This window comes from Oryza sativa, chromosome 1 (assembly GCF_034140825.1).
Source record: "Oryza sativa Japonica Group chromosome 1, ASM3414082v1".
Classification (NCBI taxonomy): Eukaryota; Viridiplantae; Streptophyta; class Magnoliopsida; order Poales; family Poaceae; genus Oryza; species Oryza sativa.
In genome coordinates, this window is record NC_089035.1 from 33,012,951 (window position 1) to 33,033,903 (window position 20,953).

General features: G+C 40.1%; 2 protein-coding genes across 18 annotated transcripts; both read left to right on the forward strand.

The window, feature by feature from the left end:
* Window positions 1–947: 947 nt before the first annotated feature.
* On the forward strand, window positions 948–6,303 carry LOC4325592 (uncharacterized). 13 transcript variants are annotated; one of them, XR_010737007.1, is made up of 8 exons: window positions 948–1,277; window positions 1,538–1,681; window positions 1,823–4,063; window positions 4,148–4,468; window positions 4,547–4,652; window positions 4,721–5,450; window positions 5,824–5,867; window positions 5,982–6,303. XR_010737007.1 is itself a non-coding variant. In XM_015766044.3 (7 exons), the coding sequence occupies exons 3-7, from the start codon at window positions 2,673–2,675 to the stop codon at window positions 6,022–6,024; spliced, it is 1,905 nt and encodes a 634-aa protein (XP_015621530.1). In that variant the 5' UTR covers window positions 948–1,277; window positions 1,585–1,681; window positions 1,823–2,672; the 3' UTR covers window positions 6,025–6,303. The 13 variants fall into 13 exon arrangements, 2 of the variants coding, with proteins under 2 accessions (XP_015621530.1, XP_066160845.1); XR_010737016.1 differs by having other exon boundaries at window positions 5,830–5,867; XR_010737001.1 differs by having other exon boundaries at window positions 1,585–1,681.
* A 4,490-nt stretch (window positions 6,304–10,793) lies between these two features.
* LOC4325593 (uncharacterized) lies at window positions 10,794–20,124 on the forward strand. 5 transcript variants are annotated; one of them, XM_015765614.3, is made up of 10 exons: window positions 10,914–11,026; window positions 11,144–11,258; window positions 11,375–11,477; window positions 11,565–11,632; window positions 11,837–12,885; window positions 14,097–15,778; window positions 15,884–15,993; window positions 17,041–17,837; window positions 18,246–18,358; window positions 18,832–20,124. In XM_015765614.3, coding segments are annotated over exons 4-10 (4,035 nt in total). In that variant the 5' UTR covers window positions 10,914–11,026; window positions 11,144–11,258; window positions 11,375–11,477; window positions 11,565–11,631; the 3' UTR covers window positions 19,115–20,124. The 5 variants fall into 5 exon arrangements, with proteins under 5 accessions (XP_015621099.1, XP_015621101.1, XP_015621098.1 ...); XM_066304632.1 differs by having other exon boundaries at window positions 11,397–11,477; XM_015765613.3 differs by having other exon boundaries at window positions 10,794–11,026; window positions 11,144–11,477.
* Window positions 20,125–20,953: the final 829 nt, after the last annotated feature.

The window sequence follows — 20,953 nt, forward strand, 5'->3', positions numbered from 1 at the left end:
ATTTCGCAATTAGGGTTTTTAGGAGATAATTTTCCCGCTAGGCGCCACGACGGAACGGGCGCTACACAAAGACTAATGGTGATGCGTTGTTCTCGGGCTCTCAGCTGTTGGTGTTGTCGTTGCAGCCGCCGGGGAGGGCAGCGGCATAGATCTCCTTGTGGAGCTTCACGCACAACATCCCTTACAAATAATAGACGAATTTTAATGCTCATGTCCTAAAATATAAGTATTTTTGTACTCCGACACAGTCTTCGAGATGCATGCTATTTTCACATTATATTTATAAAAATAAAATATTTTAAATAAAAAAGTTACATATTAAGATAGTTTGATTAATGATAAATCTAGTAACCTCAATTTTACATGATTATATTTTTATTTTTTTCTATTAATAGTCAAAGTTAAAAATGGTTGACTTTACATTAGGCTAAAAATGTTTATATTTTGGGACGGAGGGAGTAGTATTTATCTAAAAAGACACATTTGCAGTGGCACAGATAAAATAGTGTACACGTGTTCTAGCACTTAAAATGTGTACACGTGTTCTAGCATTCAGAAGAGTTAGCTAATATATTGCATCTCACCTATCTCCCATTCCTACAAAAATAATCATCTATTTCACTCGTTCCTACAAAAGAAAATCTCTCGTTCCTAAAAAAATGGCAATCATTTATTTCTCTCGTTCCTAAAAAAAAAGAATTGCATCTTATCTGTTTCTCTCATTCCTAAAAAGAAAAGAATTGCATCTAATCTATTTATATCGTTCCTGAAAAACATGAAAAAAAAAGAAGTTCCAGGGCTCATCAATTGAGTCTAGAAACATCTTTTTGCACGTTTCTTTCTCAATTTCCTGGGTTCACTTCTCCTTATCCAGAAGCAGTTGTGATACCGATTGAGAAACACGCTCATCTCCTACGTGTAGGCCTGTGCGCTCCCTTCCAATCTTCATCCAATCTAGTCTCGTTCCCCAGCACTCCGTCGTTGACGGGAGCCACCAAAACAGGCCCGAGCCCCTGCAGCGCCGGCCACCGGTCGCCTCCACGCCGGTGCAGTCGTGCCCTAGCCGCCCCGGTGGCCTATCCCTAGGAATCCAGGTCCAGTTCCGACTCGCGCGGCGTGGCTAGCATCCTCCGCGCGTCCCCGTTACATGTCCCTTGTGCGTGCCACACATCAGCAATAGCGACCTCACCATCACATTTTCACTTGGTGTTGGTGGATCTGTGCTTGGTGATCAAGACGGTCAAGACCCTAAGGCAGTCAAGTGCATATGACGGCAGGTTAGCAAATTGTTAAGCACTAAGTTTTTCTATGCACACCAAGTGTTTGTCATTTTTCTTGTACGCAGATGGCATCTTAAAACTTTACCCTGCATCTTATTGTTTCAATTTTTAATCTAGCTCACAGAAACTCTTATATTAACCATATAATTTAATCTGTACAACCAAAAATATTGGCTCATAGTGCAGTTTAATTCCTCAATTATCATGTAAAGTCCTTAATTCTTTATTCTGATTGCTTTTGTCAATCCCATCTGCAGCAATGTCTGATCCACTCATGTACTGCTTTGCTATTTTTCTGATCTAGCCAGTAGATAAGATGGTCGTTTTCGTTTGGTTCAATTAAGCAAGCATCAGGGCTGCATCGACGCTGTATCTACTGGATCCTAATCCTAAGCTTCCAGGTACAGTTAACCTCACCTACACATGTTCGGTAGACAAATTTCTTTTGGCTTGAAGGCATAATTATAGAATCAAAAATATTTAGTGGTTGTTGTCAAATTAGGAACACTCATGTATTAACTATATTTCTTATTTTAACACAGAAAATTGATGGATTTGAATAATATTAAGAAGTTATTGCTTTTCCCTAGACCAAGTGATGAGTACCTTGCTGGAATAGATGGTTTTCTTCTGTTTGCATATAGGGAAAAGAGTCTTGAAGATAAGATCCGATGTCCATGTAAGGAGTGTGTCAACAAGTGGTTATTAATGCGGGATGAAGTGTATGATCATTTAGTATGTCATGGAATGTTACTTCGGTATAGTCCTTGGGGTTGTCATGGTGAAACCACATCATTCATCTCTGCCAACAGTAGGGGAACAGAGTCACAAAGTAGAGGAATGGATGGTAACATGCGCCAACTAGTGCAAGATGCTTTTGGGAACACAAACAATGACCCTCCAGTGAATGAATATGATGTACAAAATTCTTTAAACAGTGGGCCAGACCATGAAACAAAAGCATTCTATGACTTGCTCCGAGATGCTCATGACCCTTTGTGGGAAGGGTGTGAACTTACAAGGCTGTCATTTCTAGTTCTCTTGTTTCACATAAAATCAGTTAACAAGTGAAATAATAAATCATTAAATGATTTGCTAGCAATCTTGCAACAAGCAATTCCAAATGGTAAGAATTTACCTGGAACATTTGCTGAAGCTAAGAAGATAATAGGAAAGCTTGGACTTAATTATGTCAAAATTCATGTTTGTCCAAATAACTGCCAGCTTTATAGGAAAGCTAAGGCAAACGATGACTTTTGTTCAAAATGTGGTACTTCAAGGTGGAAAAACAAAGAAGATAAAACTACTTTAACAAAGAAGGAAAGGAGAAGGGCAACCCCAAGGAAAGTGTTAAGGTACTTCCCAATTAAGCCAAGGCTTAAGAGGTTATTTATGCACAAGGAAACAGCTATAGCATTAAGATGGCATGATGAGGGTCGTACAAAGGATGGTGTGTTGCGTCATCCAGCTGACTCAGAGGCTTGGAAGTCCATTGACTCTAGGAATCCCCAGTTTGCATCGGATTCTCGAAACATCAGGTTTGCAATGGCTAGTGATGGATTTAATCCTTTTGGGACATTGAGTTCAACTTATAGTTGTTGGCCAGTTGTCTTGATTCCATATAACCTTCCTCCATGGTTATGCATGAAAGCATCTTCTATTATGCTTGCACTAATAATTCCTGGTCCATCTTACCCTGGAAAGGATTTTCATTTATTTATGGAACCAGTTTATGAAGAGTTATTTGATTTATTTGAGGTTGGAACTCCTACATATGATGCATCTCAAAATGAGATGTTTCAGCTTCGTGCTACAGTACTGTTCACTATTAGTGACTATCCTGGGATTGGGATCTTTGCGGGATATAGTGTCAATGGTGAATTTGCTTGTATTATGTGTCGTGAAGAAACGTGCTCTAAACGTTTGAAACATGGACACAAGTATTGTTTCATGGGACATCGTCGATTTCTTCCTCTGGACCATGAATTACGATATAATGAAAATTCTTTTGATGGAACTGAAGAACATAGAGTAGAACCTCTTGCTTATTCTGAAACATCAGTTTTACAAAAGATAGAGAAAATTAATGATTTTGAGAAGTCAAAAACATGGAAATGCCGTAGTGGCTTATTTTCGTTGCCTTACTGGGACTTGAATGTACTCCATCATAATCTTGATGTAATGCATATTGAGAAGAATGTTTGTGATAACATATATGGGACATTGTTAGGACTGGAAGGCAAATCAAAGGATAATTTACAAGCACGCTTGGACCTACAAGAAATGAATATAAGGCCAGATTTGCATCCCATAAGAAAAGCTAATAATAAGTATTATTTGCCTCCTGCTTCCTATACAATGTCTAAACGGGAGAAACATCAATTTTGCAAAGTTCTCCATGATATTAAGGTTCCAGATGGATATGCAGAAAACATCTCAAAATGTATAAATGTTAGTCAAGGGAAAATTTCAGGTCTTAAAAGTCATGACTGTCATATTCTAATGCAAGAACTTCTCCCAGTTGCTTTGCGGGGTGTGCTTCCTTACAATGTCACTTTTGTCTTATTTGATCTATGTGGATATTTTAGAGAACTGAGTTCAAAAGTCCTGTACATTGATGTGCTTGACAAGTTAGAGGAACAAATTAAAATGACATTATGTCGTTTGGAGATGATATTTCCACCAGGTTTTTTTACCATTATGGTGCACTTGGTTGTTCATTTAGCCACTGAAGCAAAATTAGGAGGTCCTGTGTGTTACCGATATATGTATTTTGTGGAAAGGTACATTTCTCTCACAAATATAATTTCATTTGTTATCTAGTATAGAATTTTTAACATTTTTAATCTTTCTCTTTATTTATGTAGGTATTTGAGTGTATTAAAGTCATATGTGCGTAATAAGGCACATCCTGAAGGATGTCTTGCAGAAGCATATTTGGCAGATGAGTGTATAACATTTTGTTCAAGATATCTTGAAGGTTTTGAGACAAAGCATAACCAGCCTACACGAAATGATGATAATGATGAGTCAGTTGCATGTTCAGATGATGAATGCACACCATATCTTTTTCCTCATGTTGGAAAACCACTTGGCAAGCCGAGAAGTTATGTTATTAGGGGCTTGACTAAAATGCAAGCACATAGATATGTGCTCTTCAACTGTCCAGATGTCAACCCATACCTTCGGTATTAGCTCAAGATCATACACTTCATCACTAATCATTTTCTTCAAAGCATACTTCATGACACTTTTTCCTTTTACAGAACTCATGCTGATGAGATTAGAAGAACATATCGGCAAGGCCGCATCACCCCAAAGATTATCGAGCGTATCCAAAATGAAAAATTCCATGAATGGTTCAGAGCTCATGTAAGTTTCGTGTTATTATCATTTAGATCAACAAATAAAATCATGACTAAGTAATCCTATGTACACAGATAATGGATCTAGAGAGGAAAAATGGCATATGCAGTGTCAAGAATGATCATAGATGGCTGGCTCGTGGTCCGATTGGTCCAGCAAAAAGATATCGTGCTTTCAATACCCGTGGCTTCCGGTTTAGGCCTAAACATTTGGATGGAGTGACACAGAATAGCGGAGTTGTCCTAAGTGCAAAAACATCCAGTTATACTAAATCAAGTGACACAAATCCAATATTGGGTGATCTAACATACTATGGTAGAGTCATCGATATTATTGAGCTAAATTACTCTGGACAATTTTCAGTAGTACTGTTTAAATGTGAATGGGTTGATGTTGTTTCTGGAAAAGGAGTTAAAAAAGATAAGTATGGTTACACACTAGTTAACTTCTCACATCTCATACATACTGGAGAAAAAGTTGAGCATGAGCCTTTTATTTTCCCCAATCAAGCAGATCAAGTTTATTATGTTGATGATCCAATGAATCCTGAGTGGTCTGTGGTAAGGAAGAACAAACCTAGAGATATATATGACATTGGTGAGGATGAATGGGCAGGTGACATAGAAATTGAGCCATTCCATGTTTCACACCTTGGTGGAATGTCCAGTAATGCAAACAATTACAAGCAATGGGTTAGAACAGATGTTGAAGGAACAACAGTAGATGTTGATAATAATGCTTTGAATAATGAAGGATAACAGAGGAAAATAGTTACTCTTTCATGATTTATTTCATTACTTCAAGGTATATGCAATTACCTGATCTAAAACCTTTTGATGGATTTATTTTTGTTAGCAAAGGTGCTTCCAGTTTTAGAACTATCGAAAACTCTATCCAACTGAATGCATCTAAATCCAACAATATTTATGGTCTTTTAATTTAACTTTTCTGCCTTTTTGGTGTACGGTACAACTATTAGGTCCACTGGTTAAGTATGATCTTACATTATGTTCTTGTGAGAAATATGATTACAAGCGTAGTGGATGAATAATTTGTGGTTACCTTGGCTATTCTTTCTATTAAAAGATAGCAATAATCGTTGTGTTTATATTTATTTCTGATTGATTAAAACATGTTCATGCATGTTCATGTCCATTCTTTGCTCTATATTGTTTAGTTTCAGGTCCATTATTTTGATGCAGACGCAGTTACATTGGCAAGGTATCTGTCTTTCTAGATTCTATTGATCAGCTCGCTATCTCCATGTCTTCTTTAACAACAAAAGAAATGTCATGTCTTTGCTGATGAACTTGGTTTCTTTTCCTACATGGCCAGGTGGCATCGGGGTGTTACTGTTTCTTTCGGCAAGCGAAAGTGAACAAGCAGCTGTCACTAAGCAACATATGGCAGTTCTAGTCCAAGCAAACATGAGTTTAGGCCAGTCTTCAGTAGTCAATAATAATTCCCAATGTAGTCTATCTGTATAGATTATTTTAAATTTGTTCGTGTGAGCTTTTCCTTTTCTATTGCTATATTGATTAGTCCTGTAATCATGTCTGGGTTATGTGATCTCTCTAGCATCTTGTTTTTTACCATATTACTGAAATGATTATTCTTTCATATTGCCGAAATGATTATTCTTCCATTTTTTTTCTAAGTTCATGATGTAAGACAAAAAGATTCCGTGCAAATACCTCAGCTACATTGTAGCAATTTTGTGATTAAATATTTTTATACACATGTCATGGATCAGACTCACTCGCTAAATTAAAAAATAAATCCAAGGAGTTATGAACCAAGCCCACAGCCTCATCTATAAATTCTGCATGCTTTCTCACTGTGCTTGTGGTACTTTTATAACTTGAGTCCAGCCATCCTTTTTTTATATATAAAATGGGCATTGGTCAACCCAATGAATGCTTGGTTCATTGATCAAACCACAATTCCTAAAAATAAAGTGTACGCATGTGTGTATAAAATTAAATTTCTTAAATTTTGATTAATGCAAAAAAAAACAAGTACAATAATTTACAACTAATGACACAAATGTTTGCTTGCCCAGTTGGCTAGTCTGGTGCGATTCTTGTGTATTTACACAGGAGGTTAGGAGTTCAACTCCTCTGTTAGGCACGTTAGTTGTTTTAGAAAGCAACCCAAGTACTTTTTATGCGATTAGATAATGTTAAATCACTATGTTAAATAAACCCATGGCACCAATATATTATCCAACCCTAGTACTTTTTATGTGATTAGATAATGTTACATCACTATGTTAAATAAACCTATAATAAACCAAGGCACCAATATATTATCCAAAACTAAATCTGTTTTAATTACATAGCGCAACACAGAGTTACTATAGGTGGTAGTAACAATGAATTGGTGTTACTATATGTATACCAACTGTAACATATTGGAAATGTGTTACAACCTTTTTTTCAACACATAAGGTTTCGTTGCTATAGCATTCCCCAGTAACACATCTCCGAATGTGTTACAAAATAGTGTTACAGAATGTCAGTTCTGACGTAGTGTGTCCTAAAGACAAGGAGAAACCAAGTGCGGCGGAGGCAGGACTATCAGGATAAGCAGCAGATGGAGCTCGCCCTACGGGTGAAGGCACTACCTCAACTCGACCACGTCCTAGGCGTCGTCGTGCCACATCTGGCTACGTGGTGTAGTTCTTGTGTTCTATGTTGGCATGTGGCTTTGCTTGTAATTTGTTTCGAACTTATCATCGATGTGTTTATGTTTCGTCGTGTAATGTCAGACTTCGGCATGTCATGTCTTTAGGTCTCGTGATGTAACGTCAGACTTAGGCACCTAATGTCTTTAGGTATGCTGATGTAATGTCGGACTTGGCATGTAATGTTATGTTATGTTATGTTATATTATCGAACTCTACATATATGTTAAATTGCACGTCATCGTTATGTACCCTTAGTAACGTTTGCTATATTTAAATAGCCTGTACTCTTGTTGTACATAATAATTCTTATGATTTTATTACTATTTCATAATTTTACAAGTTATCTTTTGTTCTACATTACTACCTTTTGAATTGTTCTAACATGAAACACTATATTTTTCAGAGATGGCACGTCAGGATACACCTGAGTTGTTGGACCCGGCGATAGATCACCGACACCTGTCTCACCTTATTGCGGTGCAGGGGGCTCAGCTTGGGACATTCCGGGCACGGACGTGCGGTAAGCTACTTACGGTTCACGACTCCTTTGTCGAGAGGTACGAACGGTGTATTACTATAAATTAGTTGCGCTGTAATAATTTTTATAATGACATATTAATTTGTTCTTGCAGGTTGCGTGAGGCCGGCCTCCTACCAATGTGTCGGTTGGTGGAGGTTGTCGCCGGCCACGCGGACCCGGCCAGACGCTGGAATGTGGACCGGTCCCTCCTAGCAGCTTTGGTCGACCGATGGAGGCCAGAGACGCACACTTTTCACTTGCCGTGCGGTGAAGTAGCCCCTATCCTACAGGACGTATCGTACTTGTTGGGGCTACCGCTCGCGGGAGACGCTGTTGGGCCAGTGACCACGGGTGTGGACTGGAAGGACGATCTAACAGCATGTTTCGCACCAGTACAGCGCGCACCACATCTCCCGCTCCAGCCGTTGGCACACCACCGCAACACCGGACCTACGAAGAGGTGGCTGCTTCAGTTCACCGTGAGTGTTTTTGTACCGAGATGACAAGCGTACTACATATTTAGTCGTAAGGTAAGGTGCCTAACATTTTATCGAACGCTTGCAAGTCGAGCAGTACACCGGGACTTCGTCACAGGCAGCCGGCACGTCGAGTCAGGGTCCACCATTGGACCATGTTGGGACCTCGTCGGACCACTTGGTGGCTTCCGCCTTACTCTTCGACATCACTGACTTCGACTTCGCTTCAGGCTCGACAGAGGACGTCATCGGCCCCTCACAGCTGGGAGGCGCACCGCCGGTGCAGACGCAGGACCAGGCGCAGGCCACTCCACCGCCAGACACTCGTGCTACCCGTGCTGTGCCACCGGATCATTTCACCTACTCCCAGGACCACGTGTGAGCACAGGCCCGGAGGACCAAGCGTGAACGCGGCGCGGGGCAGGGCCAGTAGAGCAGACTTCTCTTTGTTTATTTGCTTCACATGCTAGTACTGTATGCTTGTGTAATGAATACGTTGTTGTTATATGTGCACGACACCTTTCGGCGCATGCACGATACCTTTCGGCGCATGCATGACTACTTTCTGCCGCACCGATGCAGCCTCCTTTATTCGCGTGCGATACGAGTATTTGCCCGCCATTTGCCGCATACGACCAATGTAACTTTCGGCGCCAATCAGGCGTACCCACCATGCCCCGCCACATTCAAATGTCAGGGATATCACTCGATTTTTGGTGCCTATATAAGTTGCCTTAACGAGCGAGGCCTCACAATCTTTCAGAACTCAGTCACATTCAGTACTCTCTTCCCCACTTGCTTCATTACAAATCCTACCGGCTTTCGTCAATGGCTAGACGCCTGGGCGTTGAGAATCCGAACTAGCGTAGCGATTCTTATGTATACCTACTACCACCTTAGTGTCAGCGTCCTCTCTGCCTATGCGGTAATCGATGCCAACTAATGGCTTCAAGGAATCCTGATATTCGAGGAAGGCGCTTTTTTAGGTGCCCTAACTATGACCGTGAGGTATTTTATTATCTGCATATGCTTATTCATTCCGTATGGGCAATCATTTTATTCTTCGTAACACTACTCTATTCGGCAGACCCGCACTACGGCTTGCGCATACATCGAGTGGGTCGATACAGAAAATCCCGTTCTCAACCTAACCACTTGTTTACAAGAAGGTCGATGGTATTTCGCATCCAAAAGTATTGTGCAATACTTGCAGAGAAAAGCGGCTTACGAACGACAATGTCGTGAACAACAGTGCGACTGGCGAGTGCTAACTATGGCACTCCCTCCATGGGAAGCCCGTCTAAGATGCAAGTGTGGTGATCGTTGTCAGGTTCTTCGTTCCATAAAGCCTACAACATTGGGTCGAAGGTTATTTGTTTGTCCAAATATTCTTGACGACGATTTCATGGTAAGAATATTTTGATTACATGAATCCTTATTTTCTCACAACATTTACTAACTTTGCTCGCTTCACATCTATTCTTTCCTCCCAGGAACCACCAAGGAGATGTCAATACAGAGAATGGATAGACACCAGAAGGGTTCTAACTCCACCTAGCCGTGTTGTGCAGCTTGAACTACCAGAGCAATACAGGGTTACTAAAGCGCGGTTTGAGAGAGAAGAGGGATCCTCACGTAGGGGTTAGCTTTTATTGGACAACTTGGCATATTGAAATTTCTACTGTCATGCTTCCTTGTCCCATTACTACATCGTCGTTATGTTCAACTATTGCACTACCTCCCTCCTAGTTTGAATCTAATATCATCTATGTAACCGCAATGGAAATAGTTGTATCATGTTCAAATTGTACTATTATTTCTTCATGTTACATAATTCTCCTTGTTTAAGTCCATATAATGTTTCTACGACCGAGACTGCGATAGGCCTATATCAATTCTCCGAGTACTAATACGTCGAATAAGTTACAAAATAATACCTTACTTAACATATAAAATTGCGAAACAACCAACTTCAATACATTTTTATAACAATATTAACAAGTTTTACTAATAAATACTTCTTTAATTATTATTAACATAATATAGAAAAATCATTTGGCGGTACTTTTTGCATCTGGGTCCCTTGCCACCCTCTAGTGGGGCGGCAAGGGGCCCAAATGCAAAAAGTACGAGCCCCAAGCTCTTTATGGGCTGCCAAAATTGCATTTAGCCCCTTGCCAAAATTACGGCAAGGGGCTAAATGCAATTTTGGCCGACGGTGGTAGACGGCGCGGTCGACCCGCCGTCTGCCTCGCCAGCTTGCGGCCCACCACTGGGGCGGCAGAGTTTTTTTTAAATTTTTTTTAGCCGATAGATTATTTCTGTAAATATTTTTAAAAAAATCTAAAAAATAAAAAATTTCAGGCCCTCAACCGCCTCCCGGCTCTCCCCCCCCCCCCCCCCCCCCGGTGGCCACGTGCCGCGCACGAGCCAAAGCAGCTGCTCGCTTCCTCCCTCCTCTCACCCACCAGTCACCACCACCGCACCGCCTTCCCCCACTCCGGAAACTGGCAGGCGGAGCCCACCCCATCACACCGCACCACACAAACCCTAAACCCCTCCTCCCCTCCCCCTCCCCCTCCGAAATCTCGCCGCCATGGCGGCCGAGCCGTCGGAGCCCGACGCCTCGCAGGAGCCCGCGCCCGCTGCAGCCCCGGCCGCCGCCATAGGTGGCCCCAACCCGTGCTGCGCCAAGGTAACCCGGTCCCTCCTGCTCGAGCCCCTCGAATTCGTTGTAATCTCTCTACTGTCTCCTTTTTGGCGGGACGGCATCTGACGTGCGCATTTGGATTGCCTTTTCTTTTCCCCGCAGCTCTGGAGGAAGTACCAGAAGTCGGAGGCGAGCCGCGCGGCGCTGCGCGAGGGTTTGAAGCTCCTGCAGGGCGAGAATGACAAGCTGCTGAAGGAGCGCTCCGAGCTCAGCAGAGGTACCTAATCTCCCATCTAGAGAGTTCCCCTACCTGTTTCTACCACACTGCTTTTGTTGGTTTCTCCTGCATTGTGAAATCGTGATTCTAATTGGAACAAAAAAAATCACCTGGAGTGGTCTGCGACCAAATGGGCAGCGCAAATATTGAAACACAGTTTTGCATATTTAAGCCGGGATGAATTCAGCAGTATGAATATTTTGGCGACAGCATAATATGGTATGCTTATTCAGGATTGTAGATTTGCCTTATTAAAAAAAATACTTTTCTCTGAAGTATCTAATGCTCTGAATTCTAATTTAATAGCATGTTAGTAGCATGCTAGCAGGAATTTAACAGAAGGTGCCTAACGCAGAGAGGATGATCCTTTGAAAGTATGTTTATTTTCTCTGTAGCACTTCTTATGCATATTATCGTGACATTTCATGCATGACTAAAAGAACTTGAAGACTGCCGCAAGCCTGTCACTATTGAAGCATATGGAATTTTGGTCATGATTTTACATCTGCGTCTTGAAACTTCTGGTATGTTTATCATGCATTAATAAGTTTTCTTATCTCTACCTTGTTGATGAACAGTGTGCAATGAGGAGCGTCTCCGAGGTGATTCGGCAGAAGCAGCTAGGATCTCTGAGTCTGATGCCAGAGATATGCTAGAGAAAGAGATAATTGAATTGAAGGCACAGAACTCTGCTTTGCAACAATCACAAAGTGTTTGCAAAGATGGTAATGAACTTATACGCATCACTGAGTTGGAGGAAGAAATTAGAAGACTCAAACAGGTTTTAGTAGAAGAAAAGAAGAAGAGTAATTCCGAGAAGAAAAATGCCGAAGAAGAAAAGGGCAAGGTTTTAGAACTGCAAAGGTTACTGAATATGGAAACACACAAGTCTGAAGAGTATAAACGGCTTTCTGATACAGAAAGAAAAGCAGCCAATGGTCTGAGGGCATCGTGTGAAAAATTGAGGAGTGAAGCAAGTGAAGCCAGAGAAAGGCTGGTTGCTCAGGTGAAGAAAACAGAGGAAGCAAATAAAAGGGCTGAAGAAGAGAAGCAGAAAGCTGCCAGAGAAAAGAAATGTGCCAACTCAGAGAAGTCGTTAGCGGAAAAGAACAAAAATCTGATTGAAACCGAGAGGAAAAAGTTGACAGAAGAGAAGAGTCGTGCTGAGTGTTTATTTGCAAAGTTAGAGGAGCAGAAGAAGTTGAATGAAGATTTACGAGTTAGAATTGAGGTTGAAAGAAAGAATGCAGTGGATCAGAAAAACCATATAGACCATCTATCCCAGAAGCTGGAAGAAGAGAAAGAACGAAGTGAAAATTTGCAGAGGAAGCTTGAAAAATTATGTGCAGTTAAAGATACAACTTCTTTTGGCAAACATGGACAGCAACGCATTGATGTGGTTACGGAAGGTGCAAATATAAGGCTTCTCAAAGAGAAACTTAAGCTGAAGAAACAACAATTAAAGCATGCGAAAAATGTGTCAAAGCTAGATAAAGCAAAAAATGCGCTGGTAAGAAGAGAGCTTCAGCGCCTTAAACAGGATTGGATCCAGCTGCTGAGCCGATTTAATATGCTTGACGAACATCTTGCTGCTGATGGTGTTGAAGGTATTCATGTCTTAACCGAGGTCTGTATCTGCTACTTATACTATCATCAACTGTACTTATGAAGGTAACTTTAGTAGGAACTAGAATGTGCTCGAAACTATCTTGGTCAATAATCTTAGCATATTAGTAGAGGCAAATCATTTATCTTAAGCCACCTGTGTATATCTTGCAAATCTGTCTGCATCACAGAGTTTGTTTGGTTAGGATGCGCAGAAAAATGTAAAATTAAGAAATTCCTTTCTCAATCTTCATTTATTCGAAGTGGAGTGGCAAGAAGTGGGACTTTTTAGTGCTGAGAGTAAATGCATTACCCTCTGTCTACAAACTTCAGTCATTTAGACACTGCACAATCTACAAGTTTAATTTGCCATTCTATATTGACATTTTAACGCATTATATGTTTTCATTTTATGCTAGTGATTATGACATCGAGTCCATCAAGTATTATGTCATTTTCTTTTATACCATTCACTAGTTTGGCAATTTAACAGTCATAGTGAAGTTTAGAAAATATAAAGCATTCGGCAGACACTTTTGTTAGACAAGAGGATTCACTGACTCACTCCTAACTCCTTACCATATGCTTCAGTTTAGTTACCCAGGCAACTATCTAGCACAGTGCTGGGGTGGTCCATTGGTTTTCAAATATATTATAGCCTAAAAATAACAATATAATTATTTTCAGATCTGCAACTAAAAAAAAGAATGTCAATTTGAGATATTGACATGTTACACAATACATTTACTTTTTCTTTAAAAAAATCCCAGAAATGACGCACCCATGTCTACATAGATTCATCCACAGATGATGAGCATCAAACATACCATCATCATTACCAGCTCCTCTTAAGTACTTCCTCCATCCCAAAATGTAAGCATTTTTGAGGTTGGCACGGGTATTAAGAAAGTAGGTGAGAATGATTGAAGAAGGTGTGTGATTGGTTGAAAAGAGAAAGTAGGTGAAAAAGAATGGTTGTGATTGGTTGAGAGGAGAAGGTAGGTAGAAAAATAGCTTCATTTTGGGACAAAGTACTGTGCTAGAAATAGCTACATTTTGGGACGGAGGTAGTAGTAGAGAATTGTGCACGAATTGATGTGTCCAGAACAATATTAAGTAATGTGTAAATCTAATTGCTATACTACACATGCTTTAGATGTGTTAATTTAGGCCTGTTATTCTACTATATATGCATCTTAATATTAATGTGTTTCAATGTTATCATCTTGGCAGTTGAAGCGACATCCGGAGATACATAACTTTGAACAAAATCTACTTCCACATAATTCAGCCCCATATTTTGGGTTGCCGTCTGGAATAGTTCCTTTCAGTTCATCTGTACCAAGAGACTACACTTCATATCAGTTACCCAGAGAAAGCTGCACAAGACCAATCTCAGGTACTAGTTCTGAACTAGAGCCTCCTTTTGGTAGCTCTCTCAGAACGAAGTCAAAAAGTCCACACAGATCTTCATGTCCCACATCCATATCTGATAAAAAGTTAATGGACTCACAGGGTAAGGATAGGTTGTTAGTCCCTGCATCAACAGATATCAGAAGAAAACAAAGCTCAATGGTTCCCGAGTTAACCAGTAAAGATGGTAATGATACAAGGAAACCCAGTGATAGAGCTTTGCCTGTAGTTTCTGGTGATCCCTTTCAACAGAAGGCACTGCAATCATCCATGTTTGGTGCTACAGAAGTTACAGATAAAATGCCCAAAGGAGATAAGAAGAGAAAAAGGACCAAAATGTCTCTAAAGTCAACTGATTGTCTTTCATCTAAACATAAGCGGTTGCATCTGGAAATGAAGGCCCATGATTCCACTTCAAATGGCATTTTATGCAGTGATGATCGTTCTCGTGTGCAGCAAGGAAGCAGCATCATGCCCGTTGTGAATGAAGATGACGTGCAAACTCGTAGGAGGAAATGCTATGTTATTGCTGGTAAAACTCCTTTCTTGAGTGTTCCAGCTAAAGTTCCTTTTGCTGAAGCAGGAAATGCTTATGCAGTTAGCAAATTTCCTTCGCTACTCTCTTTTGAGGAAATGATCAAGGGGGACTGCTTGAAATTACTCGATTTGGACAATGATGCAGATGAGGAAAGATACAGAAGGGCAATGCAGAGAACTCTTTCACCAGATCTGCCCATAATTCTACCACAGGCAACTAAAGCGCCTACCCATGAAAAATCCCACCATTTGTCTGATATGATGCCCAATGCTTTTGAATATGAGAGAGATTGTCCTTCCTCTGGAGCCAATGCCACAGATTTGGAGATGAGGCCCAATTTGTTAGGAGTCGAGGGGCCTGCAATTCAGAAGTTGATTCAGAGCACTGGCAAGCTTGGACATAATAGAATAGATTGTCATGATAATGTTAAGCAACTGCGTGCGAATGATAATGATAAATCTAATTCAGTAGTCAATATTTCTTGTAGCACCAAGTTGGATAATGTGCCAACTAAGCGCTCTTTGAGCTGCATTTTGCATGAGGATCAGGCCCAAAATGTTGTAGCTTCTCCTACTGATGTGCCTAGCAATACTAGTAATAGCCATCCAAATTCTACTTTGGATTTACAGCATTCGCACAAGGAGGCATCTAATGAAAACAGCTCAAATCAGATACATAGCTCATCCATATCAGATTCTGGACAGCAGAATATTGTTGGTGGATGTAAAACAAAAGCAGCCGGGTTAACCGATTTGAACTTAAATAGTATTATTGGGCTTCGTCATGGAGACAAAAGATCTCCTATGTGTTTTGTTGGTCTTGTAAGCATGAAAAAAAGGAACATAATAAGAATGTTTCGATATTGGGAGACCCTGATTGCTGAAGCCAGAGAAACTTCTGAGGAAGCTTTTGTTGATACTCCATTATTTGAAAGAATATCATCTGAACCATTGCTACTTTTAGAGTAAGTTTGTTCCCATTTCATTTAACTCCTGTTCTCTATTAGCAGTTTCCAGCATTTTGTTCATATTAGCACTTGTGATCGTATCTAATTGTTTTTGTTTTGCAGGGAGAAGGTAGCACTCATCATCTCCTTACTGTTGTGGGATATTTGTAGAGTCATCACTGCAGATCCTGTTTTAGATGGAAATTTCGCTTCATCAGTTTTCGCCTTGACTGGTAAGACAACTGACGGACTTTTTCCCATATATTCGTGGCTCATTTCTTGTCTCCTTTTTCTTTTACTAGAAAAAATGCCCGTGCGTTGCAACGGGTGAAGTCTATTTAAATCTTATTATTGTTATATGATTTAGTTAAGATGAAATTCACTGTGGGAGTTCGCTTGGATATATATATTTTTAGAAAATCATGAGCTGCAGTTAGGAGTCCGATCGGCTCAAGTTAGCATGCGAGTTATTTTTAAACAGATTTCTTATATGATTCCTTCTGTATTACCAAAAGTGAACGATCTTAAAAACTGACTCAAATACGGATATGTATTTCTAAAAGCAAACGAACTTAAAAACCGACTCATACACGGATGACGTACCAAAATACCGGCAAAAACATCTTCAATTTTTATAATAGTAGAGATTGGCTGACAAACGAATTCAGGTTTACACTTTTAAATTGTTCTATTGGGAAAAACATATGCTGTAGCTGCTTCCTTTTGTTGTACAATTGATATTCCCCTACGATTGCAAGTAGAAAATTATGCAATCAAAACATGACAACAATCTTTAGTCCCAAGGAAGTTGGGATAGGCTAGAGAGTCTAGTGATGAAACTCAAATCGAGCCAGCTAACCAAAATAATGTCTATACCTCATGGTTATGGCATGCATGTTCATCAGTCATCATCGATGTTCACACACCCCTGGCCAAAGCCAAATCTGTGGATACATTCTATTCCTTCAAATCTCTTGAACTTGCTTTAGAAAAAGTTAGCTAGCCAAACACCAAAGCATCAGAAAATAGTTATACCAAACATAATTACCATAATATACAAGAGTGCCAAATGGACTTTGGAGGACCTTTCCATTTCTCATTTTAAACATCAAATCTACTTGTATGCTTCACTCATTTTACTGATAAGTTCTCAGTTGTGCAATCTTTGTTGAACTGGGATACTCATTTGTCAATCATATTCTTATATAGTTTTTTTAGGAATATATTCTTATATAGTTGCGCTCCTCATTTATAATTACAAGGCATTATCTTCCTTGCAGTGAAATCTTACATGGAAACAAGATGGGCGTTTCTGAAAAGCAATCAGCTGGATGTTCCTGTCTCTTTAATTGAGGATTTTCTTGTGAAAAGAGAAGTTGTGGTCTGTAATAAAACGGGGCATGTGATTTCTGACGTGGACAGATACAGTCTCTTGGATGATGAGACTGGTATACAAGTGTCTACTGAACCTGCCACCATAGATCAATTCATCTCTGCTTGCGCTTTGTTGGCTTCGATATGTGTTAAAGTGGAGAGAATGGACATTGTTTTAGAGGTTTCATACAAAGTTCTTCTGATGGGTAAAAGTAATCTTTCGTGGACTCTGCTGGCTATTCATATCATTGGTTCCATGTGTGGTGACAAGTTTCTCTCAAAGAGTAGCAACTTTCTCATGACAACTATACGGTTGGTTGTCCTGCTTCTTGAGGCAAAAAACAATTCTTTGTGCCTTTTGTCATCATATGTTCAGTCAAACAGGCCAGCCGTTTTTCCAACTTGTGCACATTGCCTATTTGATGTGGTGGATTCAGTTTCAGTTGACGGTTTTATCTCTTCTCTGTTGGATGAGCTGCATTTGTGTTCTCAGCAATGGAACAGTTGTTCTAACACAAATAAAATAATTGCAAGATGCAGTCCACATTTGGGATCAAGTGGATTGGAGGTCAACTGTGGTGAACCTTGCTATATCTCCAAGCAAGTAAAACTTTCTGAGGATGGTCATAACCATACTGCAGGAAGGGACTTATGCTATTTTGCGGAGATAACTTCATTGTTGGAGTTGTTCGGGAATTACATGGTATGTGCATTTTTGTGATACTTATATTGGTTTAGCTTGCCTTGATATTTCTTTTCAAATTATCAAAATATGTTAGCCATATTGATCAGCAGGCATAATTTGATGTACACAAGACATTTTCAGGGTTTATATTTACAGTTATTAAGCCCTTAGTTTTAACTTTTAACAGATTTGAAATGTTGGAATAGAAAGTTAGCATAATTCTTGCCTCTGTTCTATTGTCAATCCAGAATCAGAAAAGAACTTAATATTGTTCCTTCTGGCCATGAAATTTTCTTATTTGACATTACTTACCTAAAATGTAGTCATGTTATTAACATTGTCTGCTATTCCCATTCAAGAATTTATTGTTCAATTTTAAGCATGCTCTATTCCAGTGTTGGCTGATTCTGTTGTGTTCATTTTCAGAGCTGCGAATGGACATACAATAATGTTGTTGTCCGCCTCCTGAAGATTTTGGAGTCATGCACATGTGAGGAGTATTCAGCTGCTCTCTTAATACTTCTCAGCCAACTTGGAAGGTTTGCCCGACTTGTCACTCATTTCTTCAATATACTTTCAAGGAACAATTATTAATGTATTACATTTTTATATTGAAGCATTTCTTCCTTTCTCTTTTTTCATTGTTCTTCTGCTATGGTTTACCGCACAATTCTTCATTCTAGAATTCTCCAGGTGCATATGTTATACCCTGTTTGGGTTGTTGTGTGCACAAGGATTTTTAATAGAAAAACATATTCTGAGAACTCACAAGAGCTAAGCTGGTAATTTGGTAGTTAGCATTACCAGTATTATTCCTGTCTATTGCGTCTCTTCTACCCGCTCTGTTCTCAATAATCTCTTTTACTAGCACAGGAGCGTGCGGTTCTAATGTGATGTTCTAATTTGATATATGTATCCTGTCCCCTAGTATAACTATTATACTTTCTATTGGTCAATTTGCTCCTAATACACATGATCTAAACTTTGTTGACAACTCATTTGTCTTTTATAGGTTCTTTGTTGACGATGTTGGTTATGAGCAAAGAGCAGTTAGTGACCTGAGGAATCACTTATCAGTGCTAATGAGAACAAAAGTTTCAAACTCAAGGAACATGCCTGTTCAGCTTTCTGCTATTGGGGCATTGCTTAGCCTCCTCCCATTGGCATTCGATAAAATAGTTGCACATTCTGGGCAATTACCAGATCTATATGTTTTGCAAGGAAGACAGATCTCTGAATGGTTTTGTCAGTTAAGCAAGGAGCATCAATCTATAGCTTGTTCGTTCTTTAGTTGACTTCATATATATTGGTGAATTCAGGCAGTCAGTTTTAACCACTGTGTTGGAGTTACCTCTTGATTTGGCCTTTTATGGACTGGCGAAGAAATTCCTAGTGGTTTTCTGGGTGTTCCTTGCTGGTATGATCTTGATATAACAAGACACACTTAAGATAACCCATATAGAGGAGAATGCTCATTCGCTTTGAATGCTCACCTGCTTTGAAGACTGGATTGTTCTGCAGACTAGATGTCCTGTTGCTGGAATGTTTCTGCAGAAGAGGCCAATGTTCTTGATTTGATGTGTGAAGATTCAAATGCAGAACCGTGAAATGCTGGAAAGAATTGTGTTCCTTGCACAACCATTTCAGCTGATATACAAGCAGAACTGGGCAGCTGGAAAGATCATGTTTACACAGCTGGATTTCAAATTGCTGAGTAACATCAGAGTGTGTCGAAGCAAGGAGTTCAAGTATTGTCAGTCATTCAGTTAACCGGACTTATTTGGTCTTCACGTGAACTAACATTGCCATGAGTGTCTGATATGCCCTGGTATTATAGTCGAGTATTCTTATTTGGTCTTCACGTGAACTAAGATTGCCACGAGTGTCTGATATGCCCTGGTATTATAGGTGAGTATTCTTTCAAGTAGCCCCAATCAAGTGAAACTTGGTTGTACCAAGATCAATGTGCTTGGTGAACCAAGAGCATGCATGCATGGCGTACTGTTTTTTGAGAAGTGTACACTGACTCGGGGGTTTACTTCACACCTGTGGACCTGTGGTCGCTGGGTTGGGCGAGGTTTTCTGTGCAAATGATTTTTGCAGGAAGGTGGTTCAAATTTTTGTGACATCACCTTCGTACGTTCTCATTTTGTTTCCGACTGTAGAGGTAGATTTACCAAAGAATCAAGAGAAGTGTTTGCCCAGTGCGCTGGGCGTGTAACTTGTCATGTAACTCACAATTTATAGGCTAAAAAAACTCCCAAGTTATGAAGGCAAGTGATTTTAACGGCAACATCTTTACAAATTTGAGTCTCAACAGCCCATATTACTATAACAACAATCCGTTGCTTTGTATTGTGTTCGGATCTCGATCAATGATTCATAAAACAATATATTTGCATCGATTTCTTTAGGATAAGACAATTTGAAGGTGCTCCCATCATTTCTCGAACTGTGTGATACTTTGATCGGTTCACCTACACTCCTACAGCCAAATGAGCGTCTTACTTTCCTTTTTCCTTTGGCGAGGAGATTTACAAAGTAGTAGTATAAAATACTCTATCGATGTAACGTTTTATAGTACACATGTTTAGATTTATTGTAATAGAAAACGTTACATTCTGTTCTGAGTTGTTTTTTAAGGACGGAGTAAGTATAAGCCATCCTTTTGTAGACAATACACAAAGGAACTTGTCAAGTTGAGTAACGAGCTTGTTTTTTTTTAACTAAACCGGCAGGAGAACTGCCAATTATATTTCAATTAAGTAGAATGGTTGTTTTTTTCTTTTTCTGTAACGAGCTTGTTTCAGTAGTGTCCTGCGAGAGACCTCGATCGCCGACGGCGGCGTCACTCCTTGGAAGGCTGTATAATTGCGTGGTTCGGGGCGAACCGCGACATTCAAGAGATCGACAGACTAGCCTAATGGGTTACATGACGCGAGGTTACTACTGCTACCAATATCACCGGTCATCCACGCATCCTACGACGACTCGTCCATGCCGGCCCACCCTGAACCGAACATACGCGCAGACCAGGGTGGCCCATGTCGTCGTGCCGCTCTCACCACCAACCTACCTACCCACCGAATCACTCACCGTTGTTGCCGATTGAAAAACCGCCCAGAGGCCGAGCC